General features: G+C 40.2%; 3 protein-coding genes across 7 annotated transcripts in view; all 3 read left to right on the top strand.

The window, feature by feature from the left end:
- LOC110978486 (uncharacterized) overlaps positions 1 to 5,077 on the top strand; it is a 56,700-nt gene extending 51,623 nt beyond the window's left edge. For all 5 annotated transcript variants that reach the window (XM_022233524.2, XM_022233523.2, XM_022233521.2 and 2 more), the window contains one exon: positions 262 to 5,077. In XM_022233524.2, the coding sequence (XP_022089216.2) occupies positions 262 to 405 (144 nt within the window). In that variant the 3' untranslated portion in view covers positions 406 to 5,077. The remainder of the gene's footprint in view (positions 1 to 261) is intronic.
- Positions 5,078 to 6,565: 1,488 nt separating this feature from the next.
- Positions 6,566 to 14,409, top strand: LOC110978516 (DNA damage-regulated autophagy modulator protein 1-like). The gene is made up of 7 exons (XM_022233573.2): positions 6,566 to 6,682; positions 7,065 to 7,217; positions 8,092 to 8,159; positions 8,669 to 8,811; positions 9,836 to 10,013; positions 10,663 to 10,751; positions 12,463 to 14,409. The coding sequence occupies exons 2-7, from the start codon at positions 7,093 to 7,095 to the stop codon at positions 12,712 to 12,714; spliced, it is 855 nt and encodes a 284-aa protein (XP_022089265.1). The 5' UTR covers positions 6,566 to 6,682; positions 7,065 to 7,092; the 3' UTR covers positions 12,715 to 14,409.
- Positions 14,410 to 15,111: 702 nt separating this feature from the next.
- LOC110978497 (uncharacterized) overlaps positions 15,112 to 21,370 on the top strand; it is a 76,146-nt gene continuing 69,887 nt past the window's right edge. Inside the window, exon 1 of the mRNA XM_022233543.2 lies at positions 15,112 to 15,427. Within this exon, the coding sequence (XP_022089235.1) occupies positions 15,207 to 15,427 (221 nt within the window). The 5' untranslated portion in view covers positions 15,112 to 15,206. The remainder of the gene's footprint in view (positions 15,428 to 21,370) is intronic.

The following is a 21,370-nucleotide window of genomic DNA, read 5'->3' as shown; positions in this document are numbered from 1 at the left end:
GAAACTATCAAAGTTCACTCCTGGGTTGGTTTTTTTTTTTCATGTTGATAGCTAAATGGCTGTACAGCCCAGCCGCACTTTATACTAGACATTTTCGGTTTTTTCACTCTTCAAAGAATGTGCCCTAAAAAAGAGGCCTTAAGTTCTGGCGGTTGTTTACTTTGCACGAATTCAGGAAGTTCTGTATGAAATGCATGGGAGTTGTGGTTGCTTCTGTTTTTTGTAATACTTCAGGACGATATTATTTCTACCCTCCCACAGGACATTGCTGCAGAAATAATCATGACCTTGGGTCAGGCGTTTGAGATAGCTTATCAGATGCTCCTGAAGTCGAGACCGGGCTCCACTGAACACACCAGACTGTTGTCAAATACCTCCGAAAACGACCACGAAACCAGATTATGAGGACTCACCTCAACAGAAGCCTATTCTCCCAGTACATTGTTAAAACTTATTTGCGCTTACCCCTTTGCAAAATTGGTGTCAGTGTCCGGGTTATTCCCAGAGCGGTCAAGGCAGACAGACTACAACCTGTGAAATTTCACCACCTCTGCCAAAGTATAGCCCACGTTGTGTGAATCTAATGTGGGAGGGACTGCCTGAATCTTTAAAGTTTCCAAGAAATGTTCTCCACATCAGGAAGTCTCAACATAAAATTCTGCAAACAATTTTGGCGGTGTTCTGTAATGCTTTTCTCTGTCTCCACATGAGCAAGAATCAACCCAGAACCATGCCCGATAATGTTGTGGCTGTCGAGATACATGTATGTGTTTATTTGTGACCCATTCCCACAGAAACAGGACAAAGTAGCTCAGAACAAAATGTGTGTAAATAAAGCTTTAAAGGGTAGCTGCAATCAATTTGTTTTAATACAAACCTTTTAAGTGCACCTTTGTGTCTCAGTTAACCTTAATTTCAACTTTTGTTCCACCATTTCAAAGGGTATTTTGTCACCTTTTTTGTTTTATGCTAATGAGATTTCCATATTTATGAGCAAACTGTGATGTCATCCCAGGAAGAAAGCCTCAATGTTGCACTGGTTTGTACACAAAAAAAGTGTTGAATTTTGGTAGATTTTGCTGGACTAAATGTCGTCTTCTTTGCTTATTCCTTGTTGTTTATGTGCATACAGTGTAGCAATAAGAAAGCACCAATCCCTTTCTCAGATACGTTTCACTGAGTTAATTCTGGCTTCACAATTTGAACAGAAAAACCCATGCACTGAACGTCTTCCCTCGATGACATCAAGGCAACAGCGCCCCCAGTTGTCCAGGAAAGCATGGATGATTTTAAAACTTTCAAAAAGTGCACTTCTCAATGTATTTAACCAAATATGATTGTAAAAGAGTTCAGCACATTGAAGAACAGTACAAAGCTGCAGCAAATGTGTGAAAAATTTATTGCAGCTACACACTTTGATAGATTGGGCAGACCCTTCTCATGGGATTTATGAAGAGGGCTAAATAATACAGAATATATTAATCAGGAAACTCCAAAATACAAAACAAAATTCAGTTTCGTGTTTTAGCTTCTCTGTCCCTACCCCCGGTGTTTCACAGGGAACGTTTGATGTTTAATTCTTGGAACTACAGTGCCCACATTTGTATCCTGACAAAGAAGGATGTTTCCAGAACTTGGTTTCGAATGGTTTCGAAATTTCCAGTGCCATCAACTCATGCAAAAAGTGGAGGCTGAGGATGAATTTCCAACTCCTAATCTGTCTGTCTTCTAAACCACCCAGTCTGTTTGAGAAAAAAATCTGATCAGGGACACAAGTTCGTTTTTCCAATTCCTGAATGATTCCCTGCTTCGAAGGGCACAGTATATTTTGCATGAGGTAATTTTGGTCTGGCACTGTTGTAAACCATGTACTCAGGACACAGTTGCGAGAAAAAAAAGAAAGAAAAAAATCATGTATACGTACGTTTAAAAGTTATTTGTTCATCTCGCCGACCTTGTCCCATTTTTACAATGTTCATAGATATTAACTTGCCAGAAGCAGTATTTTCAAACTTTTTGTATGTAAATAAGGAGTAATTTTTATGAAATGAGCATCTTTTTCTCATTGTTTCAGCATTTGGCATTTTTTCTTGTGCGAGAAAGAAAGACAAGTGCTTATACCACAAACTTTTACATTTTGAAAAACAATGTATGTACACTGAACATTGTTTCTCCTGTCAACGACCTCTTTTTTTTTTTTTTTTTCTTTTTTGGTGGGGCGTACACTTTCCTAGTAACTTTCACATCCGTTGTCCCCACCTGGCTTCCTGGCTTCCACAGGAAAGCACAAACAAAGTGTGGGGTCATCATTACATGAGCCTATCTGCGTTGAGCAGAAAAGCCCCCTCCCCCGTCATCAGTTGAGGAGAGCCATGTTGGTGCAGCGTGCTCATTTTGTTGGTAGTGACGCGAAAGTAACATGCGTGTTTCATAGTGGTTTGTGAACCAGTGAAGTGCAGTTCCCACCAAAGCAGCCTCCAAAATTTGCACCCTCTCTCGGTCCCGCTTAGGGTCCATCATCCACACTCCTTTAAAACATGCTGCCGGAAACTTTCCACATGCCAACACATATTTCTCCCACCGTGTAAATATTTTATCTCCGGAAAAGCTGCTGCCTCGAGCAAGGTTTTTCTGCTTCCCACTTGTCCCTGATGTCAGCAATTCTTATGGGTACTGTAAAAGTCAAATTCATGGGCGATGTCCTCGGGGGATGAGTGTAAATGTAGGTTAGAAGTGGTCACTTCAAACTTCAGAAAGAAGCTTTAAGAGTCTGCTTTACAATGTGATATTTGCACTGGTATCCCGTTTTTTTCAGTCGTACTAATGTGGGCATTGCTCGGGCCCCCACCACCCCCACTCTCACTGAAGAGATCACAGTTGTTCAACTTCAACCTTGTGGAATACTATGTGGAGCCCTGTATCTTAATTTTTTTTTCTTGTAAAGTGATGTGCTGAATTTGTTCTTCATTTCTTATTTGTATAATTTTGTATTTTTATATCTTCTTTAAACAAGTACCTTTACTCAAATTTGCTGGTTTTGCTAATGAAACAAATGTAAATATGTAAATAGACATGAAATATGTAAAGGAATATATATATTTGATATACATCTTCATCAGTATGTGCTTGGTTAAATGTGTGCAAGGCAAATCAGTTACGTTGTGAGAGTAAAATAAACTGTTTATTATTTATCTCATTTTCTACAACTAGGTGACGGCAAAGAATGTAAGAATTGTCATACTTGAGCATATGTATTTTAAATGCTTCAAAACAGTGTTGACCATTTGAGGTTGTTAAGACGACTGTGCACATGCTGACCCATGGAGATCTATTTTAATGTCTAAGGTGGCTGGTTCTCAAGTAAAATGTGCTGATGCTGTTAAATGAGACCCACATATTCGTGACTTCCAATTCTTCATGTAAAATTCCCTTCCTGCAAACTTACCCACCACAAAAAACAAGTCAAGACTGGCTCCTGACTCCATATGGAGACAGAAAGCCGAAAGGTGCTACAAGTCCTGCTCTTAAGGGCGAGTAGACTTGTCTCAAGTCTTTTTTACAGCCTGGAGGCCTACAATGATTGGGAAGTTTAAAGCAACAGGATTATCCCTCATCACTGTTTACATGTATTTTGTTTTTGGTGCTTTGGAATGTTGGGGTTTCATAAAAGCATCAGGCTTGACTAAAACTCTGTGGAAGTCAAACTGTAAGTGCAACACCTGTAATTGAGTTCATTTTTCAAGCTCAAGCTCCCTTATTCAAGCTGCAGTGCCTTGCTTTTCTGGGCCCCCACCTCCTCATGTTAAAAATTTAAACCATTCTACCTTATTGAATATTTCAGTCATAATTTGCTCAGCTGTTGAAATCGTGAGATCACCTAAGGCAGTGTGATTAGCACCTCGGTATGGTACGAGTACTGGCACCTAAAGTGAGGTGAATACCACGTGAGTAAAGGTGACTGGCACCAGAATCAAGGCGACTGTTGCCTGAGGGAAGCTGACTGTCACCTTAAGCTCAGTTACCAGCACCGTGGTCAAGGTGACCAACACCTAAGACAAGGTGACTGGCAGCTGAGGCTTTGTGACTGGTACCTGATGCGGGAAGCTGACTGGCACCTCTGGCTGGGTGACCAGTACCTTGGTCAATGTGATTAACACCTCTGATAAGGTGATTGTCACGTAAGGCACGGCAACTGACACTCAAAAGCACAGTAACCCATACCTGGGCATTAGGGGCAAGTTGTCTAGCACCTAAGTGCCTTCCGCATCAAGTCTTATAATCATTTCTTTATGCACCTCACATACGCGAAGTAACATTCATAGTTGCAACTTGCACTAAGTGACTTAACCTTCAATGAGATAACTTGTACTCTGCACAAAGTAGCTAGTACCTTCATAAAAGTGACTTGTTCATCACATGACAAGTACCCATAAAATATGACTTCTCTTCCAAAGGTAGGCTTTTGTGTCTTCCATTTGATGGTTTTACCCAACATGAGGACTTCTTAATATAACTTCTTAATATAACCGAGCATGAAGTACCTCACATTTCAGACGGATAAAACTCATGAAATAAAGTTTATCACTACATTGGCAGTCTTTCTATGAATTTTATAATCCTTAAACTTAAAAGTCATGTTAAAATCCATTTCCAAACTTTTTCTGCCTTCGGAGTAAGGTTCTGATTGGTAGTAAGTCAGTTACTTTTCCATTCTACCCTTTTAACTTCATTATTATGTAGGGTTTTTTTAATTAAAATGATGCTATTCATTACCCAGAAAGCTGTCTTTAAAAAAGTGATTAACCATCACACCCAGTCCATTAAACATACATTACCAGATTGTTTTTTTAATTGACAGTAACCATTAAAATTCGTTTAACTCACGTTTGTCCGACTTTGTCATTTTGACTTGGTTGTCCACGTCCTTGAAAAAAAAAATAAAACCTACCGTCAGCCTTTTTGAAAGAGTATGTATTGTATTAAATCACATGCCAGAATTGTTTGAATTATTATTTTCGAACGAACATTCGGTTTTGTCAGGTTTGTGAGGAAATAAAATTAGATATTATTTGACGTACATCTGAGTCAATTTTTTTCTGTGTATTGCTCTGAAAAGTTTCAGTCAGTGGTGTAAATTTGTGCCGGAAATTGGGGGATGGGGAACCGTGACGGATGACTTGCTCAGCCATGGAAATTTTGAAAGGGGTTGGGGGCTGACACCATGACACCAGAAAGGGGACATTTACATCTGTAATGTTAAACTTGTGTGTTATCTTACAGCAGATCAAAGGCATATTTATGCTTTATTTTTGTCCTCCTTTTTGAGTGCTATTGGATACATTTTGGTTGTTCGGAAGTCGGCTTCTTTCCAGTCCGCCTTAAATTTCTTTCACCTCGCAAGGGGGGGGGGGTTCAATAGCCATAAAGTGTTGGAATACGTAATAGGTCTGTTTCCTGTTCAGTGTGATAATGAAACTACGATGGCCCACAACTGTCATGGCAAAAGCAAAATGCCAAAGCAACGACATCACGGCAAAAGCAAAAGTGCCACGACAAAAGCAAAAGCACCACACTTTTGGCGCTTTGCTTTGCCTGTTGTGGGCCACCCTGTGAAACAGCTAGTGGGTGATCTCAGAATTATTATTATTTCACCATCACTAGAACAAACAAAGCAAAATTGAACAAAAAGTACATAAAAAACAACAAAACACACAAACAAGTAAATATAAGCAGAAACAGGGACCAGGGACAAAAATCCGAACACATAACAAGACAAATAACAGTTACATGTATGTGGGTCACGGACTGTAAAAGTAAAATAAGCTACTATGACCCGCGGGTACGTAGCCCCGCACATAAGAATGTTCGAAGGTTAACGTTTAAGGCACAGAAGGCTCTTTGATCCGTTCACTCCGTGCGTGGTTTTGAAGTCCCAGGTGTTTTTTGTTCCAACTATAAAAGTAATGTGGAGATTTTACGAAGGGTGGATCTAGAATCATTTGGGGGAAGTTGGGGGTGGGCCGAATAAAAATTGGGATTTTTTATATTGAACCTTTTATGGCCCATCTGAGGGATAGGGATGTACATGTATTTTGTGGGTTTCTTAATTAAGGAGGAAACTGAAATACGTAAAAAAAACTTGCATTTCTCTCATCCCCCCCCTTAAAAATGGGGGGGGGCTGGCACATGTTGCCCGCCGAATGAAATTAATTCCACATTTCCAATGACTACTGACTGATCTATTGTTTCGACAAGCAACCTTACTATTCAATTTTGCTTTACACAAAAAAGAGGGCCCGACGTTTCGATCCTAGCAGAATCTTTCTTTATGGCAAACCTTCCGTAGGCACTGTCAACTTCAGATGAATTTTCTGAAATATTTTGACTTTTAAAGTAGAATGTTGGAGTCTTATAATTATATTTTCTTTTTTCGGCGGCTTGTAGATTGCGTTTTAGGAATCCAGGTGAAACGATTTCTCATACTAGAGTGTTGGGCCTACATAATTGTGCAGTGTTCAGTGATTCGATTGAAACAGACACAAAGGGGGCGCTATTTGATGTCACTGGACAACCCGGAAAAATAGAAAAATCTGGGCGCCCATCTATATCTCAACGAAGACTGCCTTCGCTCCGCAAGGGTAGAGACGCAGACTGCGGGCGGTATTAAAAAACTTGGCTTGAGGTAACGTTTCTTGTTGTACGTCATGTTCATAATATATTGTTTATTTACTATAAAGCAACTGTAGAAACTACGCATTCTTTTTTGCACTGGATGAATTATAACGTGGATTATCCGAGGACTTGTCGTAGGTCTATTATTTTGCGATGGCCTAAGTGTGCATGGCGTGGTGTCCAAGTATCTAGTAAAAGAAAACATTCCTCCCGATGAACCGACTCACCAGCTCACATGACTCACAAACCTTGGAATTCCTGAGGATCTTTCTTCACATTTGGTTGTATTTATAACCCTTTTTGTCAAGTCAATTTTATACTCTCTTTTTGGCCAATTATTCATACAGCTTTGATGAGATTTTCCATTGTTTTGTTCCTTGGCATTCTCCCAGAATCAAACAATCTGTTCCCTAAGCGACAATGCCGAGATGTGGCCTGGCTGCCGTCCCCGTTGCCTTGGTTGTCATAGCAACGTTGTTGCTAAGCATTACATTTTCAGTGTCTGTTGCAAGGAGAGATGTAGCACCATTTTTCCCTTACATCAGGTAAATTCAGAAACTGTATTTTATAAGCCTTCCTAAGTCGCTACTACCACATGAATGACTTTGCACATTGGCAGAAATGCACTGTGGGAAGAAAAAAGGGGCACGACTGTTTGCTCCTTGTTCATTCCTGCTTTGCTTTTCTACTATCGTAAAAATCACCTATGCAGTTATAGCGATACCGTAAGGTTTATGGGTTTGGATGTGATGGGCATGATGGGTCAATCTGCACGATCGCACAGCACTATGGCAATCCTGCATGAAGTGACCATGCATGGTGGAATTGTCAACAAATCGTCAAATAAGATTAACCACTCTAGCACAAAGATGGAGCAATTGTGCAGATTGACCAATTGCACTCATGGTAGCATGCTTATAAATGCTCAGAGATTTCTATTGTCAAATTTAAAGTCATTGATTCAAGCAGGTTTCTCTGGGCTTGCGCATACTTTTGCTTAACATTGTCACTCTTTGGGTCACTTGGTAAACACCTCAAAGAAGCACAGTTGTGTCGTGTTGTGCACTGCACCAACTGTCCCTCACAGGAATATCAGATAGCACTTTTGTGCTGCCCACCAACTGTGCTTCACTGTCTCATGTGCATAACTGTGCAGTAAACCAAATGCAGTGAAGAGGACTGCACAAAAGACCCTGGGTCATTATGTGCTGGCAACCAACTATGTACACACTGAACCTGTGCATGTTTGTGTTCCATATAGAAAACACATGCAAGAGAGTGACTGTGGGCACTCATGCATATTTGTGCTGTAAAACCAAAGGAGGGCCACTAGTACACGGAGTAGTTATCGTATGGAAGGACTGTCCTGTCTGCCGAGCTCCTACCTCTCCGTAATGCCCGATCATAATTTTGTTGCAGTTTTCTTGGCTCCAAACCTCCTGAATCCATCGTGTTCAGCTACCTGTTGTACGTTTCATCTCTGCTCGGTAAATTGAATGTGGAAGTTTGGCAGGACATTTTGTTTTTTACCTGAGGAAAAAGAATGATAAGACACGCTCTGTATTTGTCAGCAGCCCTGGCAAATCAATCACAGTCTGAAACAGAAATTATCTCCAGACAGATTTCTTTTAACTGAACACTGCAAAACTCATTTTTAAGTGGAAATAAAACATGGAATTGGTACTAGGTACTTTTTAGCAAGGAAGTTGTTGGGGGAAAAAATGGATCCCAGTTACTGCATTTGTCATTCTAAGACTTCGGTAAAATCAATGGGTTTTCCATGTCACATTGAAATGATAAGGAGTGTAATATGTTTTCTAGATTTCATTTTAGTTAGTGTATGCAACATGATAAAGACATAATGTTCAACCTTTCACATGTTGCAGCTGAAACAATGCGTTCTTGCTGGAAGGATCATTTTGAATTGGCTTTAAAATTTCTATTTACCTTATTGTTACTAAAATTCTCTTTTTGTAATCTCTTTGTTTGAATCAAGTTTTTGCAAGTTCATTTGTGAGGTACAGATTGGTGAAGTTGAGTTCCAGTGACCTGTCAAAGCACTCCAGACGCCTTAATATCGCAGGGTTCATCCTAAGCGTCCTGGCCAGTATAGGAATGTCAGTCGTTGCCACCGTCCGGGTAAGTGTGGCCAGGAAGATACGCCTTGATTTTGGCCTTTTGACCTTGTGCAAGCAACCCAGTGAAGGCTCTTTGACAGTGGTCACTTGATGGTTCACGTTAAACATATATCTAAGGCCCGAGTTGAAGAGAGGTATTGCGGCCAGGGTAAAATAAATCAATAAAACAAAAGAGACAAACAAAATAATGTCCCTTTCTGTCTTAAATATATTCCAACTTCCTGCTTTTTAGTTTTGAAAAAAAAAATCTCATTCAGTCCAATAGTAGGGCTGAGTCATTCTAATAATTCAATTTTCGAATATTCGGCTTTCACTTTGATTGAATATCCGAATATTCAGTGGTGCCGACCAGCAGATTGTTGATGAACAAACTATATACAACATCAGTTGCAATAACCCACACAATTGCACATTATGATCAATATAATAGCTTCTCACATGTAGGAGTATCACCAGTCACTATTTAGCAAGATTTAAGAGATATACAAGATTTTTTGACCTGTTGAAAATTTCTATTCCTTTTAAATTATTTAATGAATAATTTACTTTTCATATAGTAAGATTTCTGATGCTTGTCATTTGAATCTGCTTGAAGCAAGCCTCCATTCTGCAATTTTTCTCATTTGAAACAAAAGAAAATTTTCCCTTTACATGAATTTTGCATGCGAATGTTCGAATTCGAAAAAAATATTTGAATATTCAACAATTAATCGAATATGCAGTTATTCAGATATTTGGCACAGACCTATCCAACAGATTTGGAACTGTTGCAGATAAAGTAATGACAAGTCTTTGAAGTCTTTTGAAATACTTTCTCATCTGTTATGTCTTAATTTGTTGGTTTAATGTTGTTAAGCTTTCAAGGAAATGGTTCTAAAACTTACAGCAGTAAATGAGGCAGCTTTTGTTGTTTTTTGTGTAATTGTGTAACAACCATGTCTGATAAATCTCACATGAGGATATTGTTAGCATTTACAATTAGTTTACACACCAACAAACTCCAGACTTGCTGTTTTTCTTCTCAGATAACGGAGGTCTATTCCATTCACATGCTGGGGGCAGGTCTCTTCTTCTGGCCCTCTACAACGTACTGTATCCTGCAGACTGTCTTGTCCTACCTGATGCTCACCTCTCAGGGAAATGGTACGGTCTGCCGTCTGCGCCTGGTGCTGAGTATCTTGTCATCCATTAGTATCTTTACATGTATCCTTCGAGTTTTTAAAATTTTTTGGTCACATTCTATAAGCCTTTTTTCCCAGGTCTTATAATGGGAGGATGTTGAAGATGAAATATCAGGGAACTATAGACCACAGGACGTTGGATCAAAAGATTTACTGGACTCAAAATGTTTGTGACTGGATCCCACAAAAATACTGGCCTTGTTTTGTTTTAGTTTGCATTTGAAAGACCAAACTGAGCTGAGTGTTTTGAAGCTCATCACTCAAATTAGCATGCTGACTAAAATGGAAAAGGGGAAAAGTGTTGAGAGATCCTGTTGAGTTAAACTGTGCAAGATTCTTTCCAAGACGTTTTGCTCAAAAGTGTCCCTGGCGACTTTCAACTGATTTTGGTTGGATCATAGTTGCCAACTGAGGCTCAGTCAACCCCCATTGCTAGCTTTGGGTGGGGCGGGGGGGGGGGGGGGGGGGGGGGGCAGAGTACCAACTAGGGGGGTCTGAGGACCAGCTAGAGGGGGGACAAGAACAGTGGATAATTTTGGATACCTGTTGATGGGGGAAGCTGCTCCCAAGGGGGTGTAACCCTTCCCCCCCCTTGACAACAGGCCTGGGCTTAGTTCTCAAAGAGAGCATCCCATACCTTTTTTCTTGACGGTGCATTACTTTGACGTCAGGCCTAGTCTCCTCCATTTACGCTGGGATTGGATGGTCCCGGGTTCAACACCATGTGAACGACAAACCACATTGGCAGTTAGAGGATGGGGTAAGCGCCAAGAATTTGTGACCCACCATTCCAAAAGCATGCGCCCAATTTCACAGCACTGTTTAACTACTTCCTGCCGGGGATTCCGGTACCGGACATGTATGCTTTATATGCGTGGCCGAGGTCTCTGAACTTGGACAAGGGGCCCTGTAACAAAAGACCAGGCTACTGGGCATTACCAAAATTGGGCCTAGACTGAAGATTTCATAGCTTCTTATCTCGACACCGGTCTGCACATGAACAATGCAGATTATTGAACTCTCACTGCCTGTAACTATCAAAGCCTTCTGTAGACCCAATGTGGATCGATTTGATGTACGAAAAATAAACAGCTAGGGAGTAGCAATCGTCCAACATCAAAAGAACTGACTTCAGCCTGTTTTTAGCACGGGTGCGTCACATTTGATGCATTAAGAACTTGGTCTAATTCAGTCTAGGCCAGTCTGCTCTCGAATGTCAATTCTAGTGGTGTTCTTGAAGCAATGTTGCTTAAAGAAAGTGTCGAAATTAGTGCCAGGAGAGCTGTTAGTTTTATTTTGTTTTGGATATCCTATTTTAGTTTCTTGTGCTATTAACCACTTGGTGCCAGGGTTTCTGGTACCGGTCTCCTTAGGTTTGTATGCGTAGCCAGGCTGCTCGAAATCGGACAAAGGAGCTGGGCTTTGTAACAAAAAAACGTTCTCGGAACAAAAGACCCACTGCTGGGAATTACCGTCATTTTTCAGCTGGCTTAAGTGGAGGTAATCCGTCATTGTTTAAAACAGTATACCACTGTTTGCGGCATCAGTACCTGCAGATTATCAGCGCTGACAACAGTGCTCCAGCACTCCAGCGATGAGCGATACAACACCGCTACGCGCTAATCCGGCTGCATTTGAAAAGATGCCACTGCCATTCAGCAACAACCTGGGCCAATTTCAGAAACAAAGAAAATTACTCAACACCGCACAATCTGGGCTCTCTTTACAAGGCAGCAGGCCTGGCTGAAATACTCCTGTGTCAATAGATGTTGTCTGTCAAATTAAAATAGCCACCAGACAGTCATTCGTGTGGGTGTAAACGTCCAGTAAGTGAAGTTAGAATTTTTGAAGAATTTTAAAAATTAAATTTTTTGAAAATGCCTCGGGAACTCGTCCCGCAAATTAAACCTGGCAGCAAGTGGTTAATGAGTGTGAAATTAGTTAATTGGATGTACTTTAAAAAAATTTATGACCCCCCCCGCTAATGCTGGTATCCATTTTTACTACACATCATAAATATTCACAAACGAATTAGAGCACATCATTGGCCGATTCCACCACACACCCAGGAAGTAGGAATGATACGCACCAGTAATTCTCACTTCTTCCCCTCACACCATGCTGTATTTGTATAATACATGGGTGCTGGATGGGTGCTGCTGGAGTTGACCCCTGACCTCTGGTCTTGAGTCACAAACTTCAACCACTGGGGCAAACCATTTCTTTTCACAAGACTGAACAGTGGTGCGGTCGAATCCATCACAGGTCCCTACATGATCCTTGTAAGTACATCGCAAGTCAATCAGTCTTAAAACAAGCCACAGCATAAGGATTCCTTCATCATTGTTCACCGTGGTATATATGGCTGGTCTTGTGATTTGTCTTGTGACTGGACTTGTGACAGGGCTCGAACACAGCACTGATTCTTGATTCGCTACTAAGTCAACTCATCCTTTTTTTTTCATTTGAAGGGCTATGCAGCCCATCTGGTCAGCGCTTTCACCGAATTGATGATGGTCTCCTCCTTCGTCCTCTACTTTCTCACCTTCATCCCAGAGTTCTACTCTGTCCAGCTCCAAGTTATCCTCATCTCTTGTGACCGCAACAGCAGTGGGTGCTTCGCAGACAAATTTGGCATAGAGAGATGTCAGAATGGGCAGAGCTATCACTTGCTCTCGGAGGAGGATAGCGAGGAAGAAATGACCGTGATTAGTAACACTTAAGAAAGGATTTTAGAGCAGGGCAATGAGTGATTTTCTCAGGAGAAGAAAATCAGGTCAAATATTTTTTTACACTGTCAAGTGATTAATTTTTCCCTTTTCCTGATGTTAATTGAAATAAGGAAAACAAGAGACGACACTTCACACAACAGAAATGAGATCAGAAATGTGGCTGTGACCGCAGTTTGCATTGGTTTCAGCCACAAATAATACGTTTTGCCCATGGCCATCAGCTGAAATTAGTCTCATGTGTGTTGTCAAGTGATCTAGATGCCGCACACTTACACCTGGCTGTCATTGCTGAGACTTAAAGCCCCCCTTCCGCAGTACATGCACAGAGTAGATACAGTATAGATTGTGGCTGCAATGAATTTTTGTCAGACACAATTTTTTCTCCAATTGTATACACTTCTTCAGTGTTATGAAAAGTCCTTTTCTTCCTAGCTAAATGCATTGAAAGTGCACTTTTGAAAACTTCTAAAATCATCCACGCTTCCCTCGACAATTGAGGGCGCTGCTGCTTCACTGTCATCCAGGAAAGACACAGATCAGTGCATAGGTTTTTCTGGTCAAATTATGGTGCCAAAATTTACTCAAAGAAAACGTTTCTGAGAAAGGGTTGCTTGCTTATTGCAATGCATACTTACACAGCAAAACATTGCCAAAGAAAAACATGCAAAAGTGCAGGAGTTTTTGTGCATAAACCAAAGTAACATTTTCAGCATTTAATAAAGTAACAGTGAGTTTTTTCACAGTTTTACCCCATGAATATGGAAAAAAAAACAAAAAGGCAGCAAAGTACGCTTTTAAAAAGTGAAACAGAAACTGAAAGAGAGGTGAACTAAGATGCAAAGCTATTTTTTGGAGGTTTGTCTTTTTTAAAAGTCCATTGCTACAGCCCTTTAACGCTGCGAGTGAAGTTTTTTGAACAGGTAACATGCCGTCACAAACAGGCTGTTACCCACGATTGGGGTGGCAGTCAGCATGCCAAGTTCATTAGGTAGGCTACTTCCCTCATTATTATTTCACTTAGCATAAAGTATCAAGTGTTTAGTATCAAGATGTTCAGTTGTAAATTTTCCTCTTCATGTGAACGAGCCAAGTGCCCCTTTATAATCAGATGCATTGTTGTCAAAACGAGGTCAGTTTCAATGCCCCACTTTCTGCCCATCATTAGTTTATGTTTACTTGTATGTGTAGTTACTATTACTTTGTAACTTGCAGTTTATTTAAAGTACAGTTGAAGTCAGACTTCATGTAAATACGAGTGAAAAGATTTCATTTCTATTTTTTTTACGTCAGCTTAGTTATCTTTGTAATAATTGTAATTGGGTGCCTTTTCCTTTGTAAGAGAAAGATATATAGATATATTTTGGTTATTCGTGGAATCTTAAGGTGTAAATTAAGGTGTAAAAATGTATATTATATGTATTTCCTCCTAGGTAATTGGCAGGGAACAAGATTTTACATCGTGGGTGTATTAACATGATAAAGGCATATGATAATCACTACCAATGGTCTTACAACTTATCCATGTAAATATTGCTACTAAAATTGTGGACACTTTTAAGAGTTCAAAATGTGATAAGTGCAATATTTAATCATCCTGAGTTTGTACACCCTCAATTTCATTTTGATAAGAACAAAAAATCGTGATTAATAAAATGTATTTTATTGTGAAACCTTCTAAATATTGAATATGTGTGTGTGACTGCTTATTCCAACATTCGGTAATACACATGTTGAGGAAATATAGAACAAACACCTGGCAGGGTTATGAAAATATCCTTCACTCACACCGAGGAAAGATTATGTTGAAATTAAAACATACCAGGCTGATTTGTTACTTACAAACTTAATTAGCTAAATGAATTATCGGCTGCGCAAAATCTTGGTGGTCCGTGCCATTTTTTTTCTACCATTGTTCACCCTTAGGTCAGTTGTGACTTGCAAAAGTAACCCTTAGTCCATTAGTTACCACACTTGGCGCATTAACGCTTACATTTTTGTCTTGTGAATATGTACATTCGAGAAAACTTTCCGTGCGGAGAAACTACGACAGGTGTAAGGTGCTTCGTGATTGGCAGCAACAGGTACGGACAAGTACACTTTAATAGTAGGGGTGCGTGAAAGTTTTGTCGGTAACTTCTTCATTTTCTTTTATTTTTGCGTAATTTAGTTAGAATATAAAATAAGTTAATACATCGAATCGTAACAGAAAGGAATAAATCGCTTTTGGACCCAAGAGACGGATAAAGAGTATATTTTACTTCAACTTTGAACTGGATCAGTGAGGGGACAGTGTACATTTGCACCCCAATCGTTCAATGTATCCGTCCGATTATTTCCCGCAAGCAGGTTGGCTCTGCGTAAATAGACAACACCGTACGCATGGAAGTTATTAATCCTCAGCGCGTTGTGACAGAGGCTTGTCAAGGAATTCTCGTGTCAAAAATTTGTGAAAAACATGTCCAAGTTCCTCTAAAATCTAAAAGATGGAGTGCAGAGGTGTACTGCCATGGGCCAGCATTTGTTTACTCGGCCTTCTTAGTTTTCGTGCAGTGCTGTCGGGTCGTGTTTGTGTCCACGAGGAGTATAACTGTCAGGGGACGGTATGCTGCTGTCGCTACACGAACCAGGGGCTTTTCGCCGACTGCTCCAAGCAGAACCTGACAGACGTCCCCCCTCAGTTTGAATTCAAACGCACAGTAGAGCTGTAAGTACACACTCCTTTCTGAAATATGACTGTAGTATTAGCATGTTTTTAGTTTCATTGCTTTTGACGCAATCTGTGATAACGCTGTGGATGGTAGGGTAGGGGAGAGGTGGGGCTGCTCAGGGAAAGGGGGATGCAAAGATAAGAAGAAACCATGTCCATGTACCACACGATGTAGGAAAGAGAGCATAAAATAAACAACTAGCCGCACGTTATTCAAGGTTTCTCTTTACTACAAAAAGTGCCGTGTAACTGTTAAAACGCCTGAGTTCATTGAGCAAATTAAGACTGCACATATTGCATTCAAACTTTCAGTAATTCCATTTCTCTGTAGTCTACGGTCTGCTCATGTGACTTCACAATTGTGTTTTCCTACAAGTGGCTGCTAAACCTATGGTTGCCTGTCGGTACAAAAGTGAAAGAATAATTTACAGAGTGTTACTGTTAACATTCCCACACAACTAACAGAACTCCAGATAATAACACACTTACTATTAAATACCAAATGAAAATATTACCCTATTTCAAATCAATGGGACAATTGTCCATTTTGAATGAAATGGAGGTAAAATAAAAAACAACCAAAAGATGATATTTCTGCAAATTTTGGTCGCCCATTACAAGTTGTAGGAAAAATGAGAGTGATCTTTAAAGAATAAGAGGGCAATAGACCCATAACACATTGCATGAAGTAGCCATATTTGTAGATAATCAGCAGCAATAATTTTATCAAACTGTATAGAGACACTGAAAGTGAAGTTTGTCGGCTGAAAAAAAGTGTAAGTAGATCTGTCAGCCTTGACTAAGGGCATATTAAAACCCATGCATTGTTTTCTGACCACAAACACTTGATTAAATGATGCCTGGCCATTGTAATATTCAAAGGAGCGAGGCAAGTCAAAAGAAAAAATATCCTGACTGTAAGATTCCAAGTGATCTAGCAGATTTGGATGCAGCTGTTGACATCCTTTTGTGGCAGAAAAGAGAGACAAAAAAACCCAAAACAAAATACCACACAAGTTCTTATTAAAGTGAGGCTCACCCTTTAACAAGAACCTTTTTTTAATATTTAGCCTAATTTATTTTAGCAATATGGCGGAGACGACTTGTAGATAATCATTGTATACTTTATATGCCACCTGTCTTCAAGAGGACCATTTTGTTAGCTGATAAGACTTTGTAACGCCTAGTATGATAGCTTGTAACTGTTTCCCCACAGGTCAAAGTTTTGAACTTAATTGTCTCCATAGTACTCATGGGGAAAATTGCTCTTCAGGGCAGCATTTTCAGTGCTGCAGTTTAGGTCTACAGTTTCCAGTTGTCCATTAATAGTCACTCATGTTTTACACTTTGTACCATGTTCTTAGCTTTAGCTGTTTTTAGGTTTAGCTTTTTACTCTTAAGTTGACACCTTTTTGAAAGGGAAGGGCATTTTGAATTTTCTTTTTCCTTCTGACAGTTGACTTTGTGTTCTTATTTTTGCTTATGTTTTGTTTTTAGTAAGGTGAAATACTCAGAGATTTTTCCTAATTCTATAAGGGCTATGTGAGATTTAATGGCAGGCATCACGTAGATCCCAAGGGATGGGAGATACATCCCTCCCACATTTTGCCCATAGAAAGGATAGGCCATAGGATCGGCCCCACCGACAGATTTTGTTGTAAAGTGAGGAATTTATTCAGTATTGGCCAAATCTGAATAGGCCATTCTGCAGATGGTTTCACAGGAGGTGGGGAAATGGCTGAGTTAAAGCCAGCAACACCGTCACTCCCCTCCGCACGGCCACTGTATGAAGGATACATGGAAACAGTGATACATTCCCAACAGCCCGAGTGTGTGTGTTTTACTTCGTTCCAGCTTGGGTGTAACAAACTAACAGATGGCCTGCAGGACACTAACACTCAAGCCTTGACTTTTAAGGAAAACATCAATTCAACATTTCACAGATGAGCACTGCATGTCACGGTGAAGTATTTTTCATTCGCTGCCCAGCCTCAAGCCACAAGCAGGAATAATCACATCCATAAATTTTTTTTTTTTTTTGGTAAAAGGAGATTCGGTGCATCTGTGCTTTTATATAACACATTGATCTATTTTTTCTGCCCGTCCTCACTGACAAATGAACATCTTCTAAACGTATTCCCGTCCAGTGCCTGAAGAATGTTTCAGTTGGAATGCAGCAAAAGCATGATGGGGGAAGGGTGTATTCTGTGCTCCTAGCGAAAATGTAAAGAATGTGTGGAATATTTCAGACAGCATCAAGCTCCGTCCCATCCCAGTTTTTCCCTCTGCTTTAAAATATCCTTCTTTGATGTTCAATAAGGATTGAAATCCTAACTTCCAAACAGTTCCACTTTTTCTTAAACCTTACCAGAAGGTGTTTATCTTTTTGGATCCTCATCTTTTTTAAATGTCTCAACCGCCCAAATGTTCACACTAGCCCTACATCTGCTTGTGTTGACGGAAATTCTGAAATTCTGAATAGGCAGAGGAAATGGATCACTGGATGATCACTCAGCACTGTGAAAGAGGATGGACCATGTCTTGAGTCCCTCCCCCCTCCCAGCAAAAAAAAGAAAAACAGTGAAGGGCATCACAGAATAAATTTTGCAATTTAGCACTTATTTTATTAAAGAATAAATTGCACTGTTTTTGTCCATTTGTTTCTGCCCATTTTTCCTCTTCTCCTAATATTTTTGTCCATCCTCTGATGATGATATATATTTGTGCATTTATCTGAGTTTCTCTTACTGCATAAATCTTTTTTCACTGAAAATCTGTTTATTCAAGCACAGTTCGTCACAATGGCACACTGTGCTTGTCCGTGTAATGGGAGTGTGCAGGACGTGGTAAAAGGTTTCATGGTTAGTCTTGGGATTTGCTTATGAAAATCAGGAAATTGAATTAGATCACAGAGCTCTTGAAGGTATGTAGATACACTTCAAATACATGCCCCACGTACATTCAGTACCTAGCCCCAAAATAGTTGGGACGGAAGGGTTTAATCTGCCTGGATTTTTCTCTGGTATCGGTGCAGTCATCTGTTTTGGTGCTTGAGCTTTCATACGTTTTTTGGCTTTTAAAACCGGTGGATTTTTGTTTCTTATTTTTTGAAAGGGGGTGCCTTAACCGCCTTGAGCCCTTTCACCATAATTGATTGGTGTTGAACTATATGTTCATTCTTTGTTTAATAGTTTGCCATGTTGCCTACAACTGTGGCACTGTTTCTTGCAGCTGTTAGAAAAAGACTGTCAGTGTGCTTTTTACAGATGGCTGGAGTGTTGGCATTCCTACGTTGGCACAGCTGGAAGGAGATATTAAAGTTGTATTTTACATTGTCTATTTGAATTTCGTAAAATTCATCCACACTGTGAGGTGATGAGAACATTCAAGGGTTTTCAGTCTCTTTTTCTCTGTTTCGAGCAGGGCTGTGTGGCAATAATTGCACACATTAATCGTAGCTTTTTAGCCCTGTAGTCACATGAACTTTGGAAATGTGATGACACCCTCATGGAAACCACTTGAGTCTCCACTCTTTACACACTCCGGCTTGCACTGTACCCATCAAAGAGAAATCACAGCGGCTTGATTATAAAGCACTCATGACTTTCCTTTTGTTTGCTGACACCCAAACTGTTTTGAAATTTATGGTGCAAGCATTCCTTTACCTGTCAATTTGGCCTCTGGTGTCGTGTCTGCCTATTCCCCCCTCCCTTTTCTTGAAGAATTCACTTCTAGTTTACGCACGCGATCGGACGATTAAAAGAAAGTCAAACTTGAGGAATGCTGTCATAAATCACCTTCACCAGGGCAGGTGGAGCTGTTGTGTTTGTTTTAAATGTACAAATTGCTGTTGTTTGCTTGCTAGAGCTGTGTACTGATGGAGTGGGTACATCCACAATGCAAAGTACAGGCCGACAGAGGCATCAAATATCTCTATTTACGCCTGGAACTTCTAATGGAAATGTTTCAATTCCTTTTATCTTTACCGGTGTGGCGAAGGGTGATCCCTTTTGAATGGGGACAAAAAATGCTACAATGATAGGTTGGCCGGGAACTGTTTCAATTTTGAGTTGATGATTTGCTCAATTTGAAAGGACTGAAAAGTAGGTTTGTTTATCAAAGTTGTTTGAAGAAAAAATGAATCTGTGAAAGTAACACAGAAATGTAAATTTTGAAGTAATTCTGAAATTCAGTTGTAAAAGTTAACATGGTTGACATTTTAGACAGTTAAAGTTGTGCTATTTTTTCTGGTCAACATTTTGCTCATTGAAAAAATGTAAACCATACTCTGCCCTGCGAACTTGATCTTTTACCACAGGTTTAGCTTTCTCACCTCTTGTAATTATAGGAGTAAAATTGAGGCAAGGAGGGTCAGATTTCCTTCTCTTGGACATGTTGCATTTTTAAGAATCAAACATGCAAGCTTTCTGCAAGAAGGTAGTAGTGAAGGCAAAACGAAAATCTGACATTTTTTTACACCCTGTTGCAAAATTCTGTCAAAGTATGGTACTTTCCTGTAGCTGTATCAAAATTGGCCTGGTCTACTACTGGCTCACACTATATTACATCAAGATGCAGAAAAATCAAAGTCCAAAAGTGCACTGATTCGATCGGGTGTTAAGTCACATGGACAGCATTTAGCAACAGCATTCAATGTGTAAACAGGAGAGCCGTGTTTAAATGTGATGGGCCTGTACATGTACCAATTTGAATGATCGCCAGAAGGATTGGAGCGGGGATGAGAGAGTGACCATTTATTTTGCGGGACCTACATGTAATACTCCATTACTTGTAGCCTGTGGCCTTTCGCGCCAACGACAGACGCTCGACACTGCATCTAAAATAAATTTGTCGTCTGATGTATTTTAGGCATCTTTCTTCTTTTTTTTTCATTTGGTTCCTTGCCTGTTGCTGCTGCACTTGCTAAGCATCAGAGCACAGCCAGGCAATATTGGCTTGATTGATCAGGCATATCGGATTGAAGTTTAATTCGTCCCATTTTGCACCTGTGCCAGTCGCGTAAGTGGCCTACGTGCAGCAGTTCCTGATTCCTCAAATAGTTCTGGATTTTCATCTAAGGTGGAATCTCACATTTTTCAGGGGGGTCGGGCTAAAAACAAATTGCGCTGACGCACACGGGGCAAATTGTGCGTGATCTAGATTTAAAGCGCGGGACGTCCTATTTGTGATAAATCATTCATTTGGTCTAACGGTAATTTACTGTCCAGCAGATGTGAAAGTTGTGGTTTTTCTTTCTGGTTTTGTAGTCTACCTCAGTAAAAAAGGCGCAATCTGAGAAAGCTCTGGAGAGGGCAAAGGTACAAAGACAGTCTGCAAAGCAAATTTACATAATTGTTTTTGGCCAGCGATTTTCAGAAAAGTGGATTGCACAATGCAGGTTTTTTGTTTACAGTTTGCATCACATCACAAGAATGCTTCCAAATGTTTGTCCAGCAATATTTGAGTCCAAAAGGAGACTTGTACATGTTATAGGTAACATAAGAGGATCAGGGAAAGTTGCTCAATTGAAATTGCCCTAAATGTAACCCGTGTGTGCCTGCTAATGTTGGGAGTGTGGTGTACGCTCCCGAGGATAACTTGGAAATCCACCTAGGTATACTTTCCCCTTCTCCCCCCTCCCACACACACCCTGGGGCAGCTTGTCAGAATATATAATTTTTAATCACATGCTCTTTTCTTTTTTGTGTTTTAGCAGCCGGGGGGGGGCTAAACCCTCTAACCCCTCTTCATGTAAAAACATCACATTGTTGCCTCATCTCAGGCTCTCTTTTCTTCTTGACAATCATTTCTTGAATTGAATAAAATAACAACTCAGTTTGCCCGGCTTTTAAGTTTTAAATGGCTCACATTTCACAACTGTCAAAAGGCTTGGAACCAAAATGTGCAGGGATTTTTTCCTTCTTTCTTTCCCTGCAGGGG

Source organism: Acanthaster planci, linkage group LG20, assembly GCF_054643075.1.
Source record: "Acanthaster planci isolate LZ-2023a linkage group LG20, COTS_SCS, whole genome shotgun sequence".
In the NCBI taxonomy this organism is placed as follows: Eukaryota; Metazoa; Echinodermata; class Asteroidea; order Valvatida; family Acanthasteridae; genus Acanthaster; species Acanthaster planci.
The sequence above is the reverse complement of the archived record's forward strand: the minus strand, read 5'-3'. Positions and strand labels throughout refer to the sequence as shown.